Raw genomic sequence first — 26,407 nt, forward strand, 5'->3', positions numbered from 1 at the left:
ATCAGGATGCTTCTCAGAAATGGGTGTGAGCATTGGACCGAAATCAGTCCACCGCACACGGGCAAATGGGAACGCTGACGGTTTTGGGGCTGGAAGTTGAAAGTCAAAAGTTGGTACCCTTTCTCTCTCTTTCTCTTTTGCCACATGGGAGACTTGGAACCAGTCGAAAAAGCAGGTTCATAAGTCTATTACTATAATACCCTTTTCTTTTCCGACACTACAAGCATAAGTTAGGGAGTTATTCCCGATGGCCGTCATGACAATTTCTTGAAAACCAAGGTCTACAGTCTAATACTTGGGAAAGAGTCAAAATTTGAACAGCCGAGAGACCATGCCCCCAACGCGTGATGGAAACTGAAAAGTTCAAAACCATTGTTTGATCGAACTCGTTCTCGTTTCTATATATATCTCCTGTGCATTCCAACTTCCAAACTCAGCAGAAAGCGTTAAGCGTTTCCAAATTGAGTGCTACCATGAAGGCAATTTCATCCTCCTGCATCCACCACCATCTCCCGGTGGCTCACCACCGCCGCACCAACCAGACTTTCATTATTCGTGGCTTTCAAGAAGTTGCCACGCTCCCCAAACAGCAAAGCGCCAGCTCTCGCCTATCCCAATCGTTCTCAAACCTCCTTCGTCTCCATGTTGACACCCCTCCTAGAACTGACTTTCAGAGTTCTACTGGTATTTCTCTCATTGATGAGAAGCACTCCACTCCAACATGTTCCCCCAAAGAAGACATATCGAACAAATGGAGCGAAATTCATGGTTCCTGTGATTGGGACAATCTTCTTGACCCTCTTCAACCTTGGCTTCGCAGAGAGATTGTCAAGTATGGAGAATTCGCGCAGGCGACTTATGATGCATTTGACTTCGATTCATTCTCGGAGTATTGTGGGAGCTGTAGATACAATCAGCATAAGCTGTTCAAAGAACTAGGCCTAGAAAAGAATGGTTACATGGTGAGCAAGTATATCTACGCCATGTCCCATATCGATGTGCCCCAATGGCTGGAAAGGTCTCACCTGCTCGACACATGGAGCAAAGATTCCAACTGGATGGGCTACGTAGCAGTCAGCGATGATCAAGAGTCGCGCCGGATTGGGCGAAGAGATATTGTCGTGTCATGGCGTGGGACAGTGGCACCATCGGAGTGGTACGAGGATTTTCAGAGGAAGCTAGAGCCTGTTGGGAGTGGAGAAGCTAAAGTTGAGCACGGCTTCCTTAGTATCTACACATCCAAAAGGGAGTCTTCAAGGTATAATAAGTCAAGTGCCTCAGATCAAGTGATGAAAGAAGTAACAAGGCTAGTGCAATTGTACAAGCAAAGAGGTGAACAAGTGAGCCTTACAATCACTGGACATAGCTTAGGCGGTGCCTTGGCCCTCCTCAACGCATACGAAGCTGCCACCTCTCTTCCAGGTCTTCCAATTAGTGTAATATCGTTCGGTGCTCCCAGGGTTGGCAACATTGCCTTCAGGGATGAACTCCACCAGCTGGGAGTTAAAACCTTACGGGTGGTCGTGAAGCAAGATATGGTCCCTCGGATGCCAGGACTTGTCTTCAATGAAAGATTACAGAAGTTCGATGATATCACAGGAACCCTAAAATGGGTGTACACGCATGTGGGAGCGGAGTTGAAGCTCGATGTGCAATCTTCTCCTTACCTCAAGCGCGGGTTCAATCTTCCCGGGTTTCACAGCCTGGAGACGTACCTCCACCTTATTGATGGATTCCATAGTAAAACCTCGACGTTTCGGGAAGGTGCTCGGAGGGATATTGCCCTAGTGAACAAGGCTTGCGATATGTTAGTGGATGAGCTTAGGATCCCACATGCTTGGTACCAATTTGCAAACAAGGGCCTAGTCCGCAATGCTCACGGTAGATGGGTTAAACAAGTTAGAGACCCAGAAGACATACCTTCACCTGCCAGAGAAACCCATCATCAGGCTTTTTCAGTTGAGATGCTTGCAACTGATGAAGGACTCGCCCTTACTTTGTGTTAATTAAGCCAAAAATTTTATGGGTTTATACAGCTTGAACCACAATTGTAAATTATGTTGTTCATATACGGATCATATGGCAGTACCATATCAATTATTTTGGTTACTTGGATACTTTTTGAGTAAACATGTAGTACAGTTTGGTATACTTTTTGAGTAAACACGTAGTACTGTTTTGTATCGGAGAAAGGACGTGATTGAGCCATTTAAGGGGCAAAAGATATGATTGGCCAAATAAATTAAGGATGTTCTTATGATATGTAAAAGCATATATGAAAACGCTATAGAACTGTAGTGATATGTATCGAGCAAGAGATCTAAGTCATTGAATACGTTAAATAAGGGCGCACACGAATAACATCGAGATATAATAATACAAATAAACGTGTCAGAGTACAAATGAAAGGCTGTTTGAGTTTTTATGGTCTTTGAAGGCTTAAATGTACTCCAAGACTGTTTGACTTGTGGCATTCACAATTAATGAAGCAGACACAAGATCATATTGGATCCTTGCGCCTTGACTTCATAGGCCTCGGAAGGAGTTTAAGACCAAAATAATTTATTTGTAAAAAAAAATAATAGAATAGTGTCCATATGTCAAAGTAGTCTTCTTTATTCACGTAAGTATCCACATGAATTTTAAGTGTAAAAAATCATCGTTGGTAACTATGGTTTTAAAACTTACAAAATTTTTCTTAAAACCACAATTACAAACTGTGGTTTTACAATTTCTCTTAAAACCACAGTTACTAACTGTGGTTTTAAAAGAAGTATCCTTAAAACCACAGTTACAAACTGTGGTTTTATAATTTCCCTTAAAACCACAGTTAGTAACTGTGGTTTTACAATTATTTTTAATTCGTCCCTATTTTAATGGTGTTATAATTTTAATATTATTTTTAAAATATTTTTTTATTAAAACAATTATAAAACCACAGTTACTAACTGTGGTTTTACTAATGGTGTTGTAATTTTAATATTATTTTTAAAATATTTTTTTATCAAAATTACAATTATGTTGTAATTTTCACAAATATTTTTAAGGGGAACTCATGTGAAAAAAAGTATGGGATTTTAGAACTTTGCTTTTCACAAATTTTTTTGTTACGATTGTTTTAAAATATATATATATATATTATCTTTATTTTTCATATTTTCCTTGAAAATTTGAGAAAATAATTTGGTCTACATGCATTCCCATAAAAATTTATATATTTATGGTAAATAAAATATTTATTTGTTTTACAAATATTTTCACATATGAACTAAAGAAAATTATTTATTCATATTATTTTTAAATTTTAAAATAACTAAAGAAATTGTTTATATTATTTTAAAATTTTATATTTTCATATGAAAATTAATGTCAATGATTATGATTTTAGGTTATTTATTATTAAGTATGATTTGAACTTATGTCTTGGTTAAAATGTATAATTTTTTAATTATATGAAGGAAAAATAGGTAATGATTGTAATAATTTATTTAGTTAGAATTTCTTTCATTTAGACTTTAGGATGCATTTGAGTTTTATTTGTTTAAATTATCAAGGAAACATGTGAATAACATAACATCACTAATTTGAATTAACACTTTATATAACCTTAAATGTATAAACCAAAGTATAATAGTTCTACAAACATGAAAAAAGATCTCAATGTGTCCCACATGATGGAATCTTTCTCTTTCGTTGTGAACGTACATCTATGGTAGATGGCCATATTTGTTGTATCCATCTGTGCTATCTGAAAAGTCTCCATCTCTATAGACTGTGACACGTCATCTACATGAGCTATCGAGATAGAATCTTTCATAGGATTCTTTCATAGGATACTTACAACTAAGTATTAATCGAAAATGTTCTTTATTGATGTCAGTGACCGAGTATATCATTTCCAACAGTTGTTCATATGTTGTCCCAAGAGGCACATCAATAGGTTCAACCACAACTCTATCCCTAACATAATCAACATCGGTCTGTGTTCTCACCATTTTCCCATTACAAAAACAAACTATTGCCACCAATAAATTAGACATAGTTTACTTATAGAAGAAGCCAAAAAAATCAAATCAATTTTATTTTTAACCACAAAATTACACAATATAAAACATTACTAATAACATCAATTTGTAATGAAATAACAAATAACAATAATAGGGTATGTTATTAACAATAATCAAATAACAAATAACACCTTAATATCCAAATAATTCAATGTTTTTTATTAATAATATTTTCTTATTATTTATTACCATTAAAATTGAATAAAAGGTTGTTATTTTTCTATTAACAATTAAAATGTCTTTGTTTAAGCTACCCAAATTAAGTGGGAAAAATTTTTAAATTTGTTCAAGAATGGATGTAATGTGTACATATTCAACATAATTAATAGTTACGACTATAAATGTTTTAATATTTTCCATTTAAATAATTAAAAAGAGAAAGCGAAATAGTTAATACACTTTTGCTTATGTCTGGTTAATTTTTAAATTTTTTTAATTTAATTAAATTTCTACAATTTATAATTTAATAAGTTAAATTTGAAGTAAAAACTAATATTTTCTATATATTAAATTTGGTTTTAGTGTTTTTTTATTTATTTATAACTATTGAGTTCTTCAAATATTTTATAATCTTTAGGAGTCTATCTCGATCTTATAGATTTTTCCCTCTATGGCCTAAAATATTTATAAAAATATTCTAAATAACTTTCCTTATTCTATGAGGAAATATGATATCACAATAATAAATTAACTTAGAAAATATTTTATACAATATTCTTTACCAAAAGGAATTTATAATAATTGAGAATTTGATACATTTTCTAATATATGATACAATTCAAAAGCTAACCAATAATTACAAGCAATTTTCATGGTTTGGAGATCCACCCTAGGTTCTACATGTCTTTTTACAGTTTTATAAAGTTGTTAGCATTTGTATAGGTGCTATTAAATGTTCCACATGCCATTAAATGATTCGAGTTCTAGGAGCCCTAGAGTTTGGTCATGATTCGAGTTCTAAGAGCCCTATAATGGGGAAGAGATTGTTATATGCGCAATAGTATTATCTTCATAAAAATGATGATTGAAAAATGACACACTCAAATCTCCTTGATCCTAATAATTTTAAAATATATATATATAATAAAAAGTATATATTTTTTTAGCGAAGAAAAAGAAACAAAAATAAATTTAATAATCACTTCCAATTTTATAAAGTTAATAAATTATGAAAACAAATTTAAAAATAATTTGAAAAACTTAAGCATTTGTAAAGATAGTTTCTCGATAAATCTAGTAATTATAATAAATAAGAAGATAAAATATTTTAATAATAAACAAGTAATTATAACTCATAACCCTAAGGATTTATTAGGAAGTGTAGAGACTTTCACTTTTCTTTTTCTGTAACTTTTTGAAGTTGCTTCCATATGTCTTATGTCAAGAAGATTCCCATAAATATGTATTAAACCTAGAAGAAGTAGATTCTTACAAAAAATAATGAGTTATTTTTCCCAATTTTTTACTTTAATGCATAGGTGTTTTACAAAATCCACAAAACAAAGCTTTTTGAATTTTTGGCTATAAATTTTAGTTCCAGATTCTCACTAGGCAAATATTAATATTTGTTGTTCATATGTATTGTTGTACATGTATCATTGTATTGTGCATTATATTTGTACCATAAAATACACTTCAGACGAGATACAGCCAAGCAATAAATAAGATTTACATCAGGAAAATGAATTATATCATTGTATTGTAAGTTTTCTAACAAACATGCTTACAGCCACTAAAGTACTTTTAGAAATAGTTGATGGATAAGATCAAGCAAGCTACTGCCTCATAACCAGCAATAGCAGGCCCATGTTTGTGAGGAATTGAAGCTTCTATCCGAGAGCGAGTAATTGTAAGGCTGTTGAAATTTTACCAGTAGTAATGGTTGAGAAAGTTGAACATGTAAAATTTGCCACAAAAAATATGAAAAATTAGCACTAATGTGAAGAGCGTGCTTTGATCAGTGTAAAGCAAAGATCAGTACATTAAGCTCTACATTAAGCAGGAGTGTATTTCCATTCCATATTGGGATTTCATAGGTTTCCCCTAAGCACCCTGCTAAAGGCCATATTTAATTTCAAACCCTTCAACTTTCAGTCAGTAAACTCCCATTTTAATAACCAAGGCATAATAACATCTTTCACATACTTATCCAAGAAAAATTAAAAGGAAAAAACATCATCAACAGTTATCATCATCCAATTTGTGATTGGAATTGGCTAAAAAGAAAAATTTACACTTCATGTGCAGGGATAACAGAAAATAATAAACCAAATGATATTGTAGTCACAAATTCATCAGGAGTGGCCATATCCTGTAATACATCATCATTATTCCATGTATAATCAAAGCCAGATAGCAATAGACCATTTGTCCCAATTTTGAGGAACTCACTAAAACATATTCTTTTCTAAAATTAATAGCCACTTGATGCATTGTAACTATGTTAATTTCCAACATATTAACTCCATTTTTATAGAAAAAAGAATTTTTTTTTCTCCCTTTCGAAACCCCAATCCGAAAAAACCTTAGCCTCTCCAAGTCTCTCTCTCTCCCCCACCTTCATCCAATCCGAAATCCATATTTTGGATCACGATGAAGATGAATCATGGGCAGATCGACAGTTACCAGGATTCCGAGATGAGAGAAAAATGAGGCAAAGGTTAGGGTTTTCCGGGTTCCAGGATAAGAGGAATACAAGGTGGAGGAAAGGGTTTTTCAAGTTTTTTGGATAGCTATGAAATTGAAAACAACTTGAGATTTTTAAAATTTTCAAAACAACTTGTTTTCCTCTGTTTGGTTGGTGAGAAAGCTAAGGAAAATGAGTGGGAAAAAACTCATGAACCCAAAAAAAAATTTACCTAGCTGCTAGTGGAGCTGCTGGTGGGAGCCACTGGTGGGAGCCGCAACCGGTGAGGAGAGAAAATGGAGCCGCAGATGGTGGAGCCTCAGAGAAGAGAATACTTTCTAGATTGTTGATTTCGGGAAAAAATTGGGTCTCCAAAGTAAAAAAACAAGTTTGACGAAGATGGCTTGTTGATGTGGATTGCTGATGTGGATTCAAAAGAGTATTTTGGAAAATAGTTTGAAAACTGGATTAGTTTGGGTTTTTTTTTCCAAAGAAATACTACTTTGGCTGTAAACTCCCTTGGAAGCACCAATCTGAGGAAGGTAAGGGTCACCTCATATTCACTCCTCCTTGAAGCCCTTGGTAGAATTAGCTAAATTTTGTTGAGATTAAGATTAACACAGAAATTGAATGAAACTTTGAGAAAACAGAACACATCTCAAGCTCATATAATTCTTTTATGAGCAATGAACTTTTATTCATCTATTTGACGAACACTTGGTAGAGGAGAACTTATCCTTCTCCCCGGTCGAGAGGATGTATCTATGAGTTCCTTGACCATAAACCTTCCAAAAAATTGTTTTCTTTTATTTCTTGTTTTCTTTTACAAGCTTTGCATGTTTTGGTGCAAATAAAAGACATGTGATTTCTTATTATTCTCGTGCTTATTGTAGTCTTTTTGTATTTTTATACAAATCTTCATCAGGCATAAGATTTTCCTCAAGCTATTTGAAGGTGGTTCAATTTGGAGATGTTTCCCTTTTGTTGAGGAAGAATTAGTTTTTAGCTCCTCCGATGTCCCTTTTAATCGGAGTAAAACTTAACCTTCTACTAGAAATAGAAACTAAAAAATCGTGCTACACTGCACAATTTCAATTTCTATCGTCTTTGAGATTGAAATATACTCTCAAGATTGTTTGAACTATGCCCTCATCAACAATACAACAATCACAAGCTAATGTTATATTAAGATTATGTTTGATACGGGAAAATACTATAAAAATGATTTATTGATTTTAAATCTAGTTTTTATTTTTCTTCTCATTTTCCTCTTTATTTTCTTTCTTTTGCATTCTTCTTTCGAATTTTCTGAAACCAAACATAACATAACATAAAGCTTTACATATTAGCATTATAAGCCATGTAAGAACAAATCTGACCTAAGGGTCACCTCATATTCATTCCCCTTTGAATCTCTTAGAAGAATTAGCTAAACATCTTTAAAATTAAAATTAAGGTGATGTTTGTTTTTTTATTTAATTTTAAATACAACTTAAAACTAATAATATTTAATAATGTTAATATTAAGTTTTTTTTATTAAAAATTATAAAATAAAGAAAAAATAACATATTATTTTTTCTATTTAGAAAAAAATTTATAATAAATCATGAAAAAATAGAAAAACAAATAACTTAAAATCTCCAAACAAATTGCTTTCAACAAAAAAAACAAGCACCCTCTAATACAAAACGGAATAAAATTGAACCTTCTATTGAAAATTCAAATTAAAAAATGGTGCTATAGTGAACAACTTAAAATTCGAGAAGATATACAAAAATAAGAACAGTTAAAGATGCAATAAACTATGGCTTTCCTCAAAATTACAAAACCCAAGGAATACTCTCGAGTCCTAACTGAAGCTCTCCGATTTGGTAAAAAAAAAGGTTGCAACAAAAATTATAAAAAAAGAAAAAGGAAAAAAAAAAATTATACTTCAATGGTGGGATTAATTGTGAACGTAGTTTCCAAGAGTTAAAGAACAGATTAGTGGCAGTTCCTATTTTGGCTATCCCTTCAAGCTCAAGAGGGTTTGTGGTGTATAGATCAGCCTCTCGTTAGGGTTTGGGTTGTGTTCTTATGCAACATGGGAAAGTTATAGCTTATGCCTCTAAACAGTTGAAGCCTTATGAACGAAATTATCCTACTCATGATTTGGAGTTAGTTGTAGTGGTTTTTGCACGTAAGATCTACAGACATTTTCTTTTTGGTGAAACTTGTGAGATATTCACAAATCATAAGAGTTTGAAGTATTTATTTTCCCAAAAGGAATTGAACATGAGACAGAGGAAGTGGATTGAACTACTTAAAGACTATGACTGCATTATTCAGTATCACCCAGGGAAGGCAAATGTTATGGTTGACACCTTGAGTAGGAAATCTATTGGTTCCTTAGCAGCTATTAGAGGTTGTCAGAGGCAATTATTGGAAGATTTGAGGAGTTTACAAGTCCATATGAGAGTTTTGGACTCGGGAGCTCTTGTGGCAAACTTTAGAGTACAACTAGACTTAGTTGGGAGAATTAAGGCCATATAAAAGAACGATTTGAATTTAGTGCAACTTATGGAAGAGGTTAAAAAGGGCAGTAAGCCTAACTTTGTTTTATCATATGATGGAATTTTGAGGTTTAGGGCTAGACTATGTGTCCTAAATGATGGAGAGTTAAGGAGAAAACTTTTGGAGGAAACTTATTGTTCTAGGCTTGCGATCCACCCACGAGGGACAAAGATGTACAAAGATTTGAGACAGAATTATTGGTGGTCAAATATGAAGCGAGATATTGCGCAATTTGTGGCTCAGTGTTTGGTGTGTCAACAAGTGAAAGTTAAGCATCAACGACCAGCAGGGTTTTTGCAACCACTTTCTATTCCCGAGTGGAAATAAGAACATATTACTATAGATTTTGTGACAGGGTTACCAAGAACCTTAAGGGGCAATAATGCGATTTGGGTGATTGTTGATCAATTGACAAAGTCTGCTCATTTTCTACCTATGAAAGTCAATTTTTCTATGGATCATTTGGCTTCTCTTTATATTAAAGAGATTGTGAGAATGCATGGTGTACCTGTTTCTATAGTATCTGACAGAGATCCTCGTTTCACTTCTAGATTTTGGCATAGTTTACATAAAGCATTAGGTACTAAGTTGAGTTTTAGTATTATTTTTCATCCGCAAACTGATGGTCAATCAGAGAGGGTAATTCAAGTCTTGGAAGATTTGTTGAGAGTTTGTGCTTTGAACCTAAAAGGTAATTGGGATTATTATTTTCCCCTAGTGGAGTTTGCCTATAATAATAACTTGCAAGCTAGCATTGGGATGGCACCTTTTGAGGCGTTGTATGGTAGGAGATGTCGATCTCCTGTTTGTTGGGATGATGTTGGAGAGAAGAAACTTTTGAGGCCTAAACTTGTGCAGTTGACTATTGAAAAGGTCTCTTTAATTAAGGAAATATTAAAAGCAGCACAAAGTAGACAGAAGAGGTATGTTGATAATCGCAGACGAGATTTGGAGTTTGAGGTGGGTGATCATGTTTTCTTGAAAGTTTCACCTATGAAGTCTATAATGAGATTTGGAAGAAAAGGGAAACTCAATCCTCGTTTTGTGGGACCATTTGAGGTATTAGAAAGAGTAGGCACTTTGGCTTATAAAGTGGTCTTGCCCCCAAGTCTATCTAAGATTCATAATGTATTCCATGTTTCGACTTTGAGAAAATATATTTATGATCCCTCTCATGTTGTGGAGTTGGAACCTATTCAAATTTCTGAGGACTTGACCTATGAAGAGGTACCCATTCAAATTGTGGATGTGATGGATAAAGTATTACGACATGCTGTTGTCAAGTTGATAAAGGTCCAATGGAGCATTCATAGTATCCGAGAGGCCACTTGGGAGTTAGAAGAAGAGATGAGAGAAAATCATCCTCAATTATTTCAAGACTCATGTATGTCAAGTTTAGAGGACTAAACTTTTATTAAGGAGGGGAGAATGTAAAACCCAAGTTTTTTTTTTAGGGGTAATTTAGGAAAATATTAATAATAATTAAATTAATTAATTAATCAATTTAACAAAATTGAAATAGGGGTAAAAATGTAATTTTATGAATAAATACCCTAGGTATAAATTAGAAATTCTTTTCTTCCTGTTTTTTTTTTTTTTTCTGAATAGCGTTCCTCTTCACATAATTCCAGAGAACGTAAGGTTGGAATTGAATTTCAGGGTTTAAAGAACATATCTCTATAGATAAGATTCTAACCCCTATATTAATATTTTAGATTCATTAGTTAATTTCAAGCACATTAGATATTTTTTTGGAAAACCCAAATCTAGATTAGGATTAGTTTTTTTTTTTTTTAAATTCGTTTTAATATCAAAATAGTGAAAATTTAAGATTTTGATTTATTGTTGGAAATTGGGAAATCTTAAGTTTTTAGATGAAAAAAAATAAAAAATAAAAAGGATTCTTTGGAAGATTTTGATTTAGGTTAGGGTTAATTTATTTATTTTTTTTAAAGAGTAAATAAATATACTGTTAATTGTGGCTTAAGGGATTAGAAAAGAAAAAAAAAAAAAGAACGTGTGTGCACTGGTTGCATGCGTGTGGAAACTGTGCATCCACTTTTTGTAGCATTATGTAAAAATTTCATGGTTGAAATCTAGTTGGTGGATTTTATTAGACTTTCATGTAATAGTAGCAAGATTCTGTATTATTAGACTTTGATGGGTAGTTGAGTATTATATTATTTAATAATGGCAGGGCTTTGTTTTATTAGACTTTGATGGGTACTGTATTGTTTAATAAAAAAAGATGTGTACGGATGGTATTGGGGTGATTAATATATTAGCAATGATGGAGAGTTGTTGTGTATAGGCTATGTTTGGTGAAAAAAAAAAACTTGAAAGTGAGAAAATGTAATTTATAAATAAAAGAAAGTAAAGTTTTTGGTATTATAATTATATTAATGATGGGTGTAAGTTAATAAATATCATATAATTTAATTAGTGAAATAAATTACAATTTAATTAAATTATGTTGTGTCCCAAAAAATAAATTGAAAATAAAATTTAAGTTTTATATGAATTAGAAATTTATTAAAATTTCTAAAATAGAAATAGATTAAATTATCTTTCATAATTTAAAAAAAAAACATTAATTTGAATACCTAAAATTTTAGGATTGTTAAATCTATAATTTTAGATAAATAGTAATAGTTATTTCTCTTATATTTTGTTATGTGAAAAGTAGATTTTCAGGATTATTTTTCTCCAAAATTTTTGAGGACTTCTTTTGAGGTAAGGGAAATTAATGCAGTTATTATTTTTTTTATAAACAAATTTTTATATACATCATTTGGAAACATTTTGAATTATTATTCGTTTTATGCATGGATTAAATGTGTTTTGCATGAAAAGTATGTTAGAACCTTATATTTTATTTACAACAGAGAAATGTGGAGATATTATGTTTTGCAAATTTAAATAATTGAAATAAGTGTTTGACTCTGTTTTGTTTGGCCCTTATCAACGGGATATAATAGTTTACTTTTGACTTTTTGACCCTTGTCAACGGGATATAATAGTTGACATTTACATTTCTTTGTGGGGAATGTACTTGATTTGGACCCCAACCTCTAGGAGTTTGGTTAAAAGTTACTAGTATTAGTAGTGTTTGGTTTCGTTCACCTTAAAGGAACAATTTGAGGCTAGCTACCTATTTGAAAAGTCTCACCTAACTGGGCACCATTTGATGTTTAATGACCAGAGTAAATAAATAATTTGAATGTTTTGATCGAATTTGATATGAAAATGCTTGAATAAAAAATGAAATTGTACAATTAAAAGTTTTGAATGTATTAGTAAAACTGACTCAAAGGTTTATGAAAATAATTAGTTATAATATCTCCTATTTTGCAAGTAAACTTGAAATATTTGATCAATGGACTGCATTAATGTTCCTTATTAGACTCTGAGCTCATTCCCCTTATTGATAATTTTTTTTCAGGTATCCATAGTTCGGGCGAGGAGTGACTAGGTCGGGAAATGGTCATCATTAGGATTTTGCTTAGGATGTTATTTTTGGACATTGTTAGCTTATAAGTTTATGTTCATTTGGATTATTTGGTTTTTGGAAGCTATTTAGATATTATTGAGCTTTTAAATATTTTTTATGATAGTTTGAAGTTGAGATTTGGAGATTATGAAAATTTTGTTAGCACTTGCATTATTTCAGTTTGCAATATATTAGATAATGGATTTTGATTGATGGATACTTAGTTTTAAAGTTAAGTTTTGAAGATTTTAGAATTTTGTTCCGCTATCCTGAACAGATATTTAGTAATTGGTTACTTCCAGTTACAAGTTGATTGTTTGGGTCAGGTTACACTTTAAGACTTCGGGTTTGAGGTGTAAAATGACCGTCACGCCCTTGGAGTGGGTCTTGGGGCGTGACACAAGGTCCCTCCTAGCATTCTACCAGAATTTCAACCTCTTTCCCACGTACCCATCTGTGAGATGCAGGTAGATCTCTAGGTTATGAAAACCTAGCAAATCAAATTCGCGCTTCAAGTAGGGAGACAATGACATCAAGTTTCAGCTCGCTTCCGATGTGTCTGTACACCCATTTCAATCTTCTAGTAAGAGCGTGGATTTGGCAAAGAATCTTGTTACATATAATCCCTGGAAGTTTTGGGACTATATCTTGCTTCACCACCACACGCAGTATCTTCACTCCCATTTCATTCATTTTGTCTCTGAAAGCGATGTTCCCCACTCTTGGAGCACCAAACGAGATGACGCTGATGTGATCAAGATCCGGGAGAGAGGACGCGGCTTCATACGCATTGAGGAGAGCCAACGCACCACCTTGGCTGTGGCCAGTGATGGTGAGACTGACTTCTTCCCCCCTTCCTTTGAAAAACTCAAGCAGCCTTTTCACTTCTTCCATGACCTGTTCAGAGGCACTCAACTTGTTATATCTAGTCGACTCACTCTTAGATTTTTAAATGCTAAGGAAGCCGCTTTCAACCTTGACACCCCCTTCCCCGATTTGCTCTAGCGATGCCTTTATATCCGAGAGCCATTCAGATGGTGCCACTGTCCCTCTCCATGCCACAACTATGTCTCTTCTTCCAATCCTTTGGAACTCATTGTCACTGCAACATAGCCCATCCAATTAGAATCTTTACTCCATGTTTCACCTGTGTTCGGCCTTTCAAACCAACTAGGAACATCAATATTGGTCATGGCGTAAATGTACTTGGTGACCTTGTAACCATGTTTTGTGAGATGCAATTCATCAAAAAGCTTGTGTCGATTGTGTCGACAACTCCCACAAAAGTCCGAGAAAGAATCATAGTCGAATGCATCATAAGTGGCCTGAGAAAATTCTCCATACTTAACAATCTCTCTTCGAAGCCACGGGTGAAGCGGGTCCATAAGACTTTCCCAGTTGAACTGGCCATGAATTTCACGCCATTTCGCCGATATATGCTCCCTGGGAGACCTGGTTGGTGTCATGTGGTTGCCCCGATCGATGAAATCCGCTGCTGTATACGCCACGCGCATGAGGCTTTCCAGTGATTTACTCCCATGAGAAACATGTTTCTTAGGCTCTTCAGATTGAAGTTGTCGGAGGGGCGTCAATATGCCTCCATCGTTGATTCCGGAGAGCTGTTTTAAACTGGATGCACATGTCATATGAAGATGATGCTTCTTCATGGCAGATGATAGAGCCTTCTTGATGGCACTCCAACTGAAGCCAGACTTACGTGCCCTTTATGTGGCTCTTATTGGTGCATTCTAGAACCACACGTGTAGGAAATACTAATTGTTTAATGAACAAATTCAGCAGCCCTAATTATGTATTTGTTCGCAGTACGTAATTCTTACTAAATTCAAACCAACTACATTTCCTTCATTGAAACTAACCAAAGTTGAATATTAACCGATATTCTTACTAAGGAACTTAATTTTGTAGTATTTGTAATATTAACCGATATTATTAGCATAGGACAAACATTAATGTCCAACATTAAAATGAAACATTAACATAATTGAGAGTCGTTTATATATATTTAACAAATTGAGATGCCGCCATATTAGATTACCGTTAATTACATACCCGGTTTAGTGGACTTGACCAATCAAGACATAGGAAATTACAAATTCTTGAATTTAGCAAACATTTAAGAATGGCTACTGATCCCACAACAATGGTGTCTTCTTGAGGAAACAAGTTGAGATCGACACACCATAACATCTAAAAATTTAAAATTATTTTTACTCACATACTGAAAGTAAATATCAATGTTTTCAAAATCCGACTAATCAATATATTGAAGAAATTATTAATTTATGGTTCATTGGCTAAACCAATTATTGAACTACAATTAAACTAATAATGTTATAAATATATAATTTATATATTTTTAAAAATTAAAAACTTTTACATATTTCATCATTTTACCATTATTATTTAGATTAAATTATAACAAGGATAAAATGAAGATATATTAAAATTTTAATATTTCTAATTTTATTATATACCAATTTTATTATTTAAAGTTTTTCAGATTTTAATAGTTATATATTTTATTATTTTCAAAATTATTACTTGTTTTATCTATATTATTTTGATATTTATTATCCTATAATGTTAGATGAATCATAAATGGTTATATTTATTTTTGAGTTTAGAATTATATTATATATATTTTAAATGCTTTACAATGCAAAAATGTTTTGGTGCGATACCCAGGTTCAATCCTGATTCCCGTGCGCTCACAAGGCTTTTAGCCCTTAGAAAACAAGCCGCTTTGAATCCCACATCGAAACTTGAATAATCAAAACAACATTCGGAAATGGATTGATCAAAACAACACTATAAACTATCTATTCATGAGTGCAACAGTCAGCTCAGTCAAAGAGTTGGGAAAGTGCCTTGCATTGGGCCTAATCAGTGAGTGTCCTTTTCATCCTTGAAAGGACCAGTTAGTTGATAAAGGCTTCTGTTGGGCCCCGGCTTGTGAAATAAAGCTAATTGGTGGGCTGAAAAAAAAATTAAAAAACCAGAAAGTTTTATCTGAGCCGGGTAGCGGTTTAAAGGTTCGACCTTCAGCGCTAAAAATTTTCATTTTTTATTTAAAAAATAAATTTTATATATATATTTATTAGCAACCAAGGGTACTCAGAGTGCATTTACACTAAACTTTAAGGATTAGGAATGAAATTAACCAAAATTTGTAATGAAAATCTAAAAATAAATCAAATAATGTATATATTATGTTATTTTTATATAAAATTAATTAGTTAAAATGGATAAAATAATCCTCATATTTATGATTTTAACATCTTCTATGTTTTTTCTTGAAGAATAACCAATTTTTAATATAAATACTTATAACTATTTCAAATATTTACTTGTAGGTTTTAAAAGAAATTATTATTATTATTATAAGAAAATAATAAGGGTATTATAGTCAAAATATGATTTAAAAAAATGGAGTATTAGATAAATACTATTATCTAACTTGAGTTTAGCTTAACCTACCCGAATTTAACCTAAGTTTAAAAAAATGATATTAGATTAGATCTAGGTTGAATAATTAGAGTTAGAGGTTGAATTGAGTTGATTGTTTCTTAATCGAAGTAAGGTATTTGATAACTATCTCTTGATTCTTCATTTTCTCAATTCTCATTTCTCAATCTATTCTTTCAGCCTTTTGTACGGTTTGACTATAATATTTAGGTCTATTTAGTTGTTGTTTTTAAAAACTATTCTAGAAAATAATTTTTGAAAATAGTTTTTAATATATATATATATGTTTGGGAACTAAATTTTGTAAAACAATTTTTGTTCTTAAAAAAAAAAAAACATATTTGATTGAGTTAATAAAAAAGTTTTTTAGAATAAGTAAAACAAAAAATATATTTGAAAATTTATTTTTTTAATTAATAAAGTGTTTTCTTCCGTTAACTTGATCTTATAAATATATAAATAATTTTCATATGCACAATTCATTTAAATTTAAAAAAAATCATTTTAAAATTTTTACACTAATTATAATTTTCTTAAACAAATGATAATTTTGTAATCATGTGTAAGTATATTAATTTCAATAATTTAAGGAAGAAAAAATGGCTTACATGTGGAGGTGTGGTACTTGGGTGGAGCTCACTTTTGTGGAAACATAAAAAGCAATTAGAAAAACACAAAAAAAAAAAAAAAAAAAAAGAGAAAACACGGAAAATAATATATTCTTTTAACAGTAAAAAAACAATAAAAATATTTTTTTATTGTTATCAAAAAAGTGGTTTTTGAGAACACGAAAAATACAAAAAACAAAAATACATCCCCTTCCCCAAAAAAGTTTTTTTTTGTTTTTTGTTTTTTATTTTCAAGAACAGAGTTCTTGAAAACATAAACCAAACAGACTCTTTGTATTTTGTATGACAGAAACCTATCAGGTTATAAGAAGAACTGATAATTGAAACTGTGCTTTGGGCTCAACCTAGCCCAGATGGCGAATAGTTCCCACATAGATCTCCTGTTCAGTTTGGACTAGCCAAGCCCAACTTGCAGCCACGTTAAGCCCACCCTGTTTGGTATGATACTATAATTGCATCCCCGAATCTCAAAGTTCACTTGTGGGCTTGGCCCCTTGCTTCCTCTTCGATATTGCCTCTTGGGTCTTGGCCATATTTTGATTTTGAAAAAACCTATGAGCGGTGTTTGAGAACTCTTTTTTAAAATAGTTTTCTCTAAACTTAAACATCTTTGATAAATTTTGACAAAATAATAGAGCATATGTGGCCGTGTAATTTAAAAATAATTTTATATTCTTAAAAACAGAAAAAATAATTTAAAACCTAAAAACTGATTTAATTAATATTAAAAAGTCATAAAACTTAATAATATTAGAAAGTCATAAACCTATATATATACTTCAAATTAAGTAAAACTCAATACATTAGATTCATTAATGAGTCTGATAATTTTTAAAAATAATGTACTAATTAATACAAAAAATTTATGAAAAAAAATTTGGTTTATAATGATTTTATTGTATTTCTTTTACATTGAATTATTATTTTCTGATTTTTTTTCATTAGGTAAATGAATTCCAAATAAAACAAAACTTAAAGGTCTAATTAATTTTAAAATTAATTTAAAACTCAAATAGTAAATCAATTAATATTAAAACTCAAATAGTAAACTAATTAATATCATAAATTTATAATAAAAATAGGTTTAAAATGATTTTATTTTTTCTCTTTTATATAGAATTATTATTTATTGATCTTTTTACTATACAAATCAACTCTAAATTAAACAAGACTTAATACGTTAGATTCATTAATAAGACTAGTAATTTTAAAACAAGCTTGGTAATTTTAAAAAATAACTTAAAAATAAAATAATGATCCAATCAATATCAAAAATTGACCTAAAATAACTATTATTTCTCTAAATCATTATTTTCTATTTATTTTTTCACCAAGTGGATAAGTTCCAAATTAAACAATAATTAATGTGTTGAATTTATTAACAAGTTTAGTAATTTTTAAAAATAATTTGAAACTCAAATAATAAACTCTTTAATACTAGAAATTTATAGATAAAAAATGGTTTATGATAACTTGATTACAGTTTGTATTGAATTTATTAATGGGTTGAACAAATTTTAAAAATAATTTGAAACTCAAAAAATAGATTTAATCATTAATAAAAATAATAATAAATCAAAACTACTATATTAATGTACATTGTTTCTTTTTTACAAACAACCATATTTTTTGAATTTAGGTAAATAAATTATAAATTAAATAATACATAATTAATAATTAAAATTATTTATTTTTAATTTTTAATTTTTAAGAGTAATTTTGAATTCAAGAAACCGATATAATTAATTCCAAATGAAATCAAATCATTTTAAAATATTATATTTGTAACTCTAAGTCTCTAACAAATGAAAAACTTGACTTATTTAAATGTTAAACTTTATTCACTACTCATTTTAAATAAAAATGTTGTTATAAATTATTATTATTATTACTATTCATTTTTAACCAAAAAATTTAATAAAGATGTTAATATTCTTATGTTTCTAACATATAATAAAATAATATATTTTTATAAAAAAAAATATAATTTATAATTTTATTATAATATTACTATTCATTTTTATTAAAAACCATCTAGTTTTTAATTTATTTGTAATTATAAATTTTCATTTTTAATAGGGTTTGAATTTAATTTAATTTATATTATATAAATTGAATTTGCAATATTTTTTATAAAACAAAAACAAAAAGAAAATATTTTTAAACAAAATTTATCCAAATAAGTTTTTTGTTTTTTATTTTTAAAAACAACTTATTAGACATCCTTATTTTTATAAAATACACAAATTAAATATAAACATAACATATCACATTACATATACTATATTAGGATATCATGTTCATTGGATATACTATCCAACATGATATCATATTAATAAAATATAATATCCAAAGATATCATATCTTATAAAAAATCATATCTTACGATATTTATTTCGTATTTAATGAAATAGAATATCTAAAAATATAAATATTTGTAGACCCAAAATTTATCATAATTTTATTTTTACATTGATTTTGAATCCAATTTTTTCATAAAATTTCAAAGCCGATTACATTTGATTTTTTTTGCCTATTTATATCATTTAAATGTTAATTTTTGTTATTTTATTTTATTTTATATTTTGTTTTATTTTATTTTATTTTATACTATGTTATTTTTTCTCCTTTTCCTTTTACCTCATCTACTCTACCTACTCTCCATTTTTCTCTCGTCTCCCATACCTCCCTATTCCCAATACCATCGGCCCCTAATTTTTTTTCTAAAAAAAATTCTTCTTTTAAGCTACCTACTTCTCTTCCCTTCGGCTTCCCATTTTTTTTTTCATCTCTAGTTCCTTCCTTCCCACACAGTGCCACACCACACCTCACAACCGCACACGACCTCTTCATTTTCACTTTTTTTTTTTTTCTTCATTTCCTTTTCCCCTAATACCCATTTCTTACCTCACCCATAAACCCATCAAAGCTCACCACTGCCTATAACACCGTCCGCCAGCCGACAATACCTTTGCCAATTAGAGACACCACTCTGACAATCCCCCTTCCACCCATCCCACATTTCACAATTTTTTTCCAATTTAGCTGACTGAGTACAAATTTATGATATATGGACAATAGAATTTTATGGGAGAAAATGAAATTTGAAAAAGTGTAAATGAAATATTGAACTTGTTGTAAGCTTATTGGATATATATTTTATTTCTCATTATTATTTGGTTTTATTTTTATTTGTTTTTGTAAATATTTATTTATATATGTTTATATGTTGTGTACAAAATTGAATATCAAATAAATCAGAAAAATTACTTAAATAAAATAAACAATTCAATACACAAGTTTTAATAAAACAAATTTAGAAAAGTGTTTTTAGGAAAATCTAGAAAAAAAAATTAATAAAAGTTTTATAAAAAAATATTTTTAATAATGATTGTTCGAAAATTATTTTGTAAATAAAGATATCCCAAAAATTAATTTTTAATAAAATAGTCCAAAAAATATTTTTTTTAAATAACTTTTATTTAGGGAGTAAATATTATTTTCCTTGATATTATTTAATAAATAAAAAAATATTATTTTAAAATGACAATAAAGAATTTATTTTGAATCATACATAAATTAGAATCACTAAATTCATTTATATATAAAGAAATCAATTTTTGTTTTTAGTATAAAAATTTATACAATAATATTAATGTCTGTCTATTTTTAAAATTTAGAAGGTAGAAAGTTGAACTAATTATTTGGCGAATTGTTGTAATTTACCAAGATAGCCTCACCATACTTTGAGGCTGATTTTGTACAACCCAATCATATTTGCATATTAAACGAAATCCATCATCCCTTGCTTCTCATTTATTAGACTTTGCCTGCCACATTAAAATAATAAGACTTGAGACAAATTAATAACTTCTAATATTTGGGGCTAACCATCCTCATTAGACAACAGTTAAAGTAAAGAAGAGGTTATTATTAATTTAATCAACCCTTGAATGGATCCCATAAAGAAGACAGCGCCCAACAGAGTCTTAAGTCTTAAGCCGACCATAATTGTACGGATGAATAGTCCATCATTTCAGGATCGTACGAAAGGATTAGTCCTACCAATTTAAGATTTATCTTACAGTGTCATTCAGACATCGGCCCTTAATTTATGGGATTATTGTTTTCTAATGTCTTATTTTGGAATGGACAACCAACAATTAAAAAAAAAAAAAAAGGGATAATTGTGTTTTCAATTCAGATTTGATAATTAAGATAAAATTCTCTAACTACCCGATATAAGATAGTAATGGACAAAAATACTCATTTGACTCATTTTTGTCTTTATTTTACCACTCTTCATATTTTTAATCATTTTTAGATTTTTTATTATTTTTTAAAACTCTTTTATAAATAATTGAAAAATCAATAGTATTTTTTATTTTTAAATTATAAATAAAAAAATCATATTAATGATTCAAAGACTATTTTGGAAAATACTTTCTAAAAAAAATATTAATTTAAATAAATAAAAATTATTTTTAAAATTTATTTTTATCTTTTACATTTTAGAAGTAAATAATTTAATGATTAAAACACATTTTAATAAATATATTCACTATTTTAATTTCTTTTATACTAAAAAGTATTTTAAAGTTTTTTTTTTTACTATTACAAAATAAAAAGTTTAATTTTTTTTAATCTTCTTCCTTCCATATTTTAATAACTTTTTGAATATGACTTTTACTAATAAGTTATATGAAATGTTACAAATTTGTTTACTAAGGATTTTTTTTAATAATTTGAATTAATTGAAAATTTATTAAAATAAAAAAAGAAAAAGAAAGAAAGAGGATGGATGAAGAGTTTTTATTTTAAGTACTTAGTTAAAATGTTTTCATATGACCTAATTTTAGAAGTGAATTATATTAATACATAGTAGAGATTGATTTTTTCTTATATAAAAGGGTTGAAAGATAAATTTACTTATTTTAAATGAAAACAAGTAGTTAAAAATTATATAGATTATATTTGAGTTTGGTTTTAAAATATTTTTCTAATTTTTATTATTATTATTATTGTTTAAATAATTTTTATTTTCTATATTATCTCTTTTTGAAAATACGTTTAATTAAAAAATGAAAACTATTTTTAAAAATGAAAATTGAAAACCTTGTTTAATACTATTTTTATATGAAAATAAAAAAAATCATTTATTCATTTATTACGCCACTATACAATTATATTACATTAACCGTAAAGGGAAATGTACGAAGTGTACAAAGGTGAACAAAACTACCATTTGTGAAATATTACAATTGATTATGAGTCGTTCTTTTATTTTTCTTATCACTCACGAATTGTACATATAACTTAGAAGAGATATGAAATTTGTGTCATTGTATAAGGGTATTACAATAATTGTACAAGGAAAATGTACTAATTATACAAATGTGTACAAGATTATTCTTTGTGAATGATTTCAATAAATTCTAAACCACTTTTTTATTTTCCTTGTCACCCAATGATTGTATACCTATGTCATGCACTTTATTTAATTATCACATGAAAATTCCAATATTTTCCCCAATAATAATATTTGGGGAAAAAAATTGACATTAAGTCATTCATCATTTTCTCAACCAAACCATTGAAAATATGATTAATACACCTATATGGATATATAACTTAGGAAAGATATGAAATTTGTGTCATTGTAGAAGAGTATTACACTAATTATATAAGGAAAATATGCCAAGTGTACAAGGGTGTACAAGGCTCCTAATAGGTTTTGTACTGTTTTTAAACAACTTGAGTTTGATATTAAGACAATTATTGATAGTTTTTTTTTTTTTACCAAACTATGTCATTAAGACATTCCTTACAAAAATTAACACATAAGAAATAAAATTAAAATAAATCATGTTTGAATAGTTCATTACAAGTAAACTAAATGAAATATATATTTTTACTATTTTGCCTTTATAAACATAATTTCATTATTATCGATAGAGATTAAAAAGAATCGTATTTAAATGGAATTAAAAATAAAAATAAATTATTTTTATAACATCTTTATTTTTTAAAATCATTAATTTAAATTATGAAATTAATTTTAAAATTAAAAATATTTGTTGTAATTATAGTTTTGAAGATTTCATGATTTTTATCTTATTACTTTGAAAAAATTGTTTTAATAAGAAAGCATTTATTTTAATGGTTTTAAATATTTAAATCTTTATTAAAAAATATTTAGGATTAGTGTGGGGAAATATATATATATATATGCATGTAAGTGTTTACATTATTTTCCAAATAATATGAGAAATAATAAACATCATATGTCTAATTTGCAAGTTAGAAAAAAATTAAAAATATTTTATGAGATATTTTAAAAGTATTTATTATATGTTCTATAAATTTGAAAAAGAATAATATTTGATGATATATAATTTACAAGTTAGAACAAACAAATAATACTAATATTTTATGAGGTGTTTAAAAATTATTTAATATATATGAGATATAATGTAAGTTTAAAACAAAGAATAATATTTATTATATATTATGTAAGTTTGAAAAAAGAATAATATTTGATGATGTATTTAAAAGTTATTCATTTCAAAAATGCATTTGACAATAATAATTTTTAACCATATTTCATATTCAATTTGATGAAGAAAAATTATTCTAACTTAGTTTCACTATTAAATAGGTGAGAGAAGAGTAAAAGTCAAAGAGAGAATGAGAAATGTGAGGTGATTGATTAGTTTTTTCATTTAATAGACAAAGGTATTTTAGGAATTTTTAAAGACAATATCATTTCTTTCAATTTCTAGTCTTTCATTGGATTTTGGGTTTAATTATGAATGATAGAAGGATCTTACCTCAATTACCTAATAACCGGGTCAAAAACACAATTCTCTGGTAAAAAAACAAAAATACTACATTTAACAAATAAAAATAACCCATCCAATCTACAAAGAATAGGGTATGAGTATTGGTGGGGTCCTTTAATCAGGATGCTTCTCAGAAATGGGTGTGAGCATTGGAAATCAGTCCGCCGCACACGGGCAAATGGGAACGCTGATGGTTTTGGGGCGGGAAGTTGAAAGTCAAAAGTTGGTACCCTTTCTCTCTCTTTCTCTTTTGCCACATGGGAGACTTGGAATCAGTCGAAAAAGCAGGTTCATAAGTCTATTACTATAATACCCTTTTCTTTTCCGACACTACAAGCATAAGTTAGGGAGTGGAAAGAGTCAAAATTTGAACAGCCGAGAGACCATGCCCCCGACGCGTGATGGAAACTGAAAAGTTCAAAACCATTGTTTGATCGAACTCGTTCTCGTTTCTATATATATCTCCTGTGCATTCCAACTTCCAAACTCAGCAGAAAGCGTTAAGCGTTTCCAAATTGAGTGCTACCATGAAGGCAATTTCATCCTCCTGCATCCACCACCATCTCCCGGTGGTTCACCACCGCCGCACCAACCAGACTTTCATTATTCGTGGCTTTCAAGAAGTTGCCACGCTCCCCAAACAGCAGAGCGCCAGCTCTCGCCTATCCCAATCGCTCTCAAACCTCCTTCGTCTCCATGTTGACACCCCTCCTAGAACTGACTTTCAGAGTTCTACTGGTATTTCTCTCATTGATGAGAAGCACTCCACTCCAACATGTTCTCCCAAAGAAGACATATCGAACAAATGGAGCGAAATTCATGGTTCCTGTGATTGGGACAATCTTCTTGACCCTCTTCAACCTTGGCTTCGCAGAGAGATTGTCAAGTATGGAGAATTCGCGCAGGCGACTTATGATGCATTTGACTTCGATTCATTCTCGGAGTATTGTGGGAGCTGTAGATACAATCAGCATAAGCTGTTCAAAGAACTAGGCCTAGAAAAGAATGGTTACATGGTGAGCAAGTATATCTACGCCATGTCCCATATCGATGTGCCCCAATGGCTGGAAAGGTCTCACCTGCTCGACACATGGAGCAAAGATTCCAACTGGATGGGCTACGTAGCAGTCAGCGATGATCAAGAGTCGAGCAGGATTGGGCGAAGAGATATTGTCGTGGCATGGCGTGGGACAGTGGCACCATCGGAGTGGTACGAGGATTTTCAGAGGAAGCTAGAGCCTGTTGGGAGTGGAGAAGCTAAAGTTGAGCACGGCTTCCTTAGTATCTACACATCCAAAAGGGAGTCTTCAAGGTATAATAAGTCAAGTGCCTCAGATCAAGTGATGAAAGAAGTAACAAGGCTAGTGCAATTGTACAAGCAAAGAGGTGAACAAGTGAGCCTTACAATCACTGGACATAGCTTAGGGGGTGCCTTGGCCCTCCTCAACGCATACGAAGCTGCCACCTCTCTTCCAGGTCTTCCAATTAGTGTAATATCATTCGGTTCTCCCAGGGTTGGCAACATTGCTTTCAGGGATGAACTCCACCAGCTGGGAGTTAAAACCTTACGGGTGGTCGTGAAGCAAGATATAGTCCCTCGGATGCCAGGACTTGTCTTCAATGAAAGCTTACAGAAGTTCGATGATATCACAGGAACCCTAAAATGGGTGTACACGCATGTGGGAGCGGAGTTGAAGCTCGATGTGCAATCTTCTCCTTACCTCAAGCGCGGGTTCAATCTTCCCGGGTTTCACAGCCTGGAGACGTACCTTCACCTCATTGATGGATTCCATAGTAAAACCTCGACGTTTCGGGAAGATGCTCGGAGGGATATTGCCCTAGTGAACAAGGCTTGCGATATGTTAGTGGATGAGCTTAGGATCCCACGTGCTTGGTACCAATTTGCAAACAAGGGACTAGTCCGCAATGCTCACGGTAGATGGGTTAAACAAGTAAGAGACCCAGAAGACATACCTTCACCTGCCAGAGAAACCCATCATCAGGCTTTTTCAGTTGAGATGCTTGCAACTGATGAAGGACTCGCCCTTACTTTGTGTTAATTAAGCCATAAATTTTATGGGTTTACACAGCTTGAACAACAATTGTAAATTATGTTATTCATATACGGATCATATGGCAATACCATATCAGTTATTTTGGTTACTTGGATACTTTTTGAGTAAACATGTAGTACAGTTTGGTATAATTTTTGAGTAAACACGTAATACTGTTTTGTATCGGAGAAAGGACGTGATTGAGCCATTTAAGGGGCAAAAGATATGATTGGCCAAATAAATTAAGGATGTTCTTATGATACGTAAAAGCATATATGAAAACGCTATAGAACTGTAGTGATATGTATCGAGCAAGAGATCTAAGCCATTGAATACGTTAAATAAGGGTGCACACGAATAACATCGAGATATAATAATACAAATAAACGTGTCAGAGTAGGATCAAAAATCATAGATGGGGTACCATTTGATTGATGGTATCTTTTCGAGAGGTAATGAAAAATTAAAGATAACCAAGTATATAACATGATTAAAAAAGTTATTGTATTACAGCTCATGATAGAGAGATTTCCTAATAATTAAGAAAGGAACTGAATGGAGAAAATTCCTATATAGTCTTTGTCACTAACATCACAGAATATTAAGGCGAGGCTGTGGAAATTAAGTCCTCCAAGTCTAGAGCTTCATTCATAGTATTC

General features: G+C 30.5%; 2 protein-coding genes and 1 pseudogene across 2 annotated transcripts; 2 read left to right on the forward strand and 1 right to left on the reverse strand.

Moving 5' to 3' along the window:
• The first annotated feature begins 363 nt into the window (after positions 1-363).
• Positions 364-2,109, forward strand: LOC100261664 (phospholipase A1-Igamma1, chloroplastic). The gene has a single exon (XM_010657395.3). It carries the CDS (start codon positions 474-476, stop codon positions 2,004-2,006), a length of 1,533 nt encoding a protein of 510 aa, XP_010655697.1. The 5' UTR covers positions 364-473; the 3' UTR covers positions 2,007-2,109.
• Positions 2,110-6,297: 4,188 nt separating this feature from the next.
• LOC100256568 (phospholipase A1-Igamma1, chloroplastic-like) lies at positions 6,298-19,557 on the reverse strand (annotated as a pseudogene).
• Positions 19,558-24,183: 4,626 nt separating this feature from the next.
• Positions 24,184-25,857, forward strand: LOC100251427 (phospholipase A1-Igamma1, chloroplastic). The gene has a single exon (XM_010657396.3). The coding sequence runs from the start codon at positions 24,222-24,224 to the stop codon at positions 25,752-25,754; it is 1,533 nt and encodes a 510-aa protein (XP_010655698.1). The 5' UTR covers positions 24,184-24,221; the 3' UTR covers positions 25,755-25,857.
• The last annotated feature ends 550 nt before the right edge of the window (positions 25,858-26,407 follow it).

Source organism: Vitis vinifera, chromosome 10, assembly GCF_030704535.1.
Source record: "Vitis vinifera cultivar Pinot Noir 40024 chromosome 10, ASM3070453v1".
NCBI classification, from domain to species: domain Eukaryota; kingdom Viridiplantae; phylum Streptophyta; class Magnoliopsida; order Vitales; family Vitaceae; genus Vitis; species Vitis vinifera.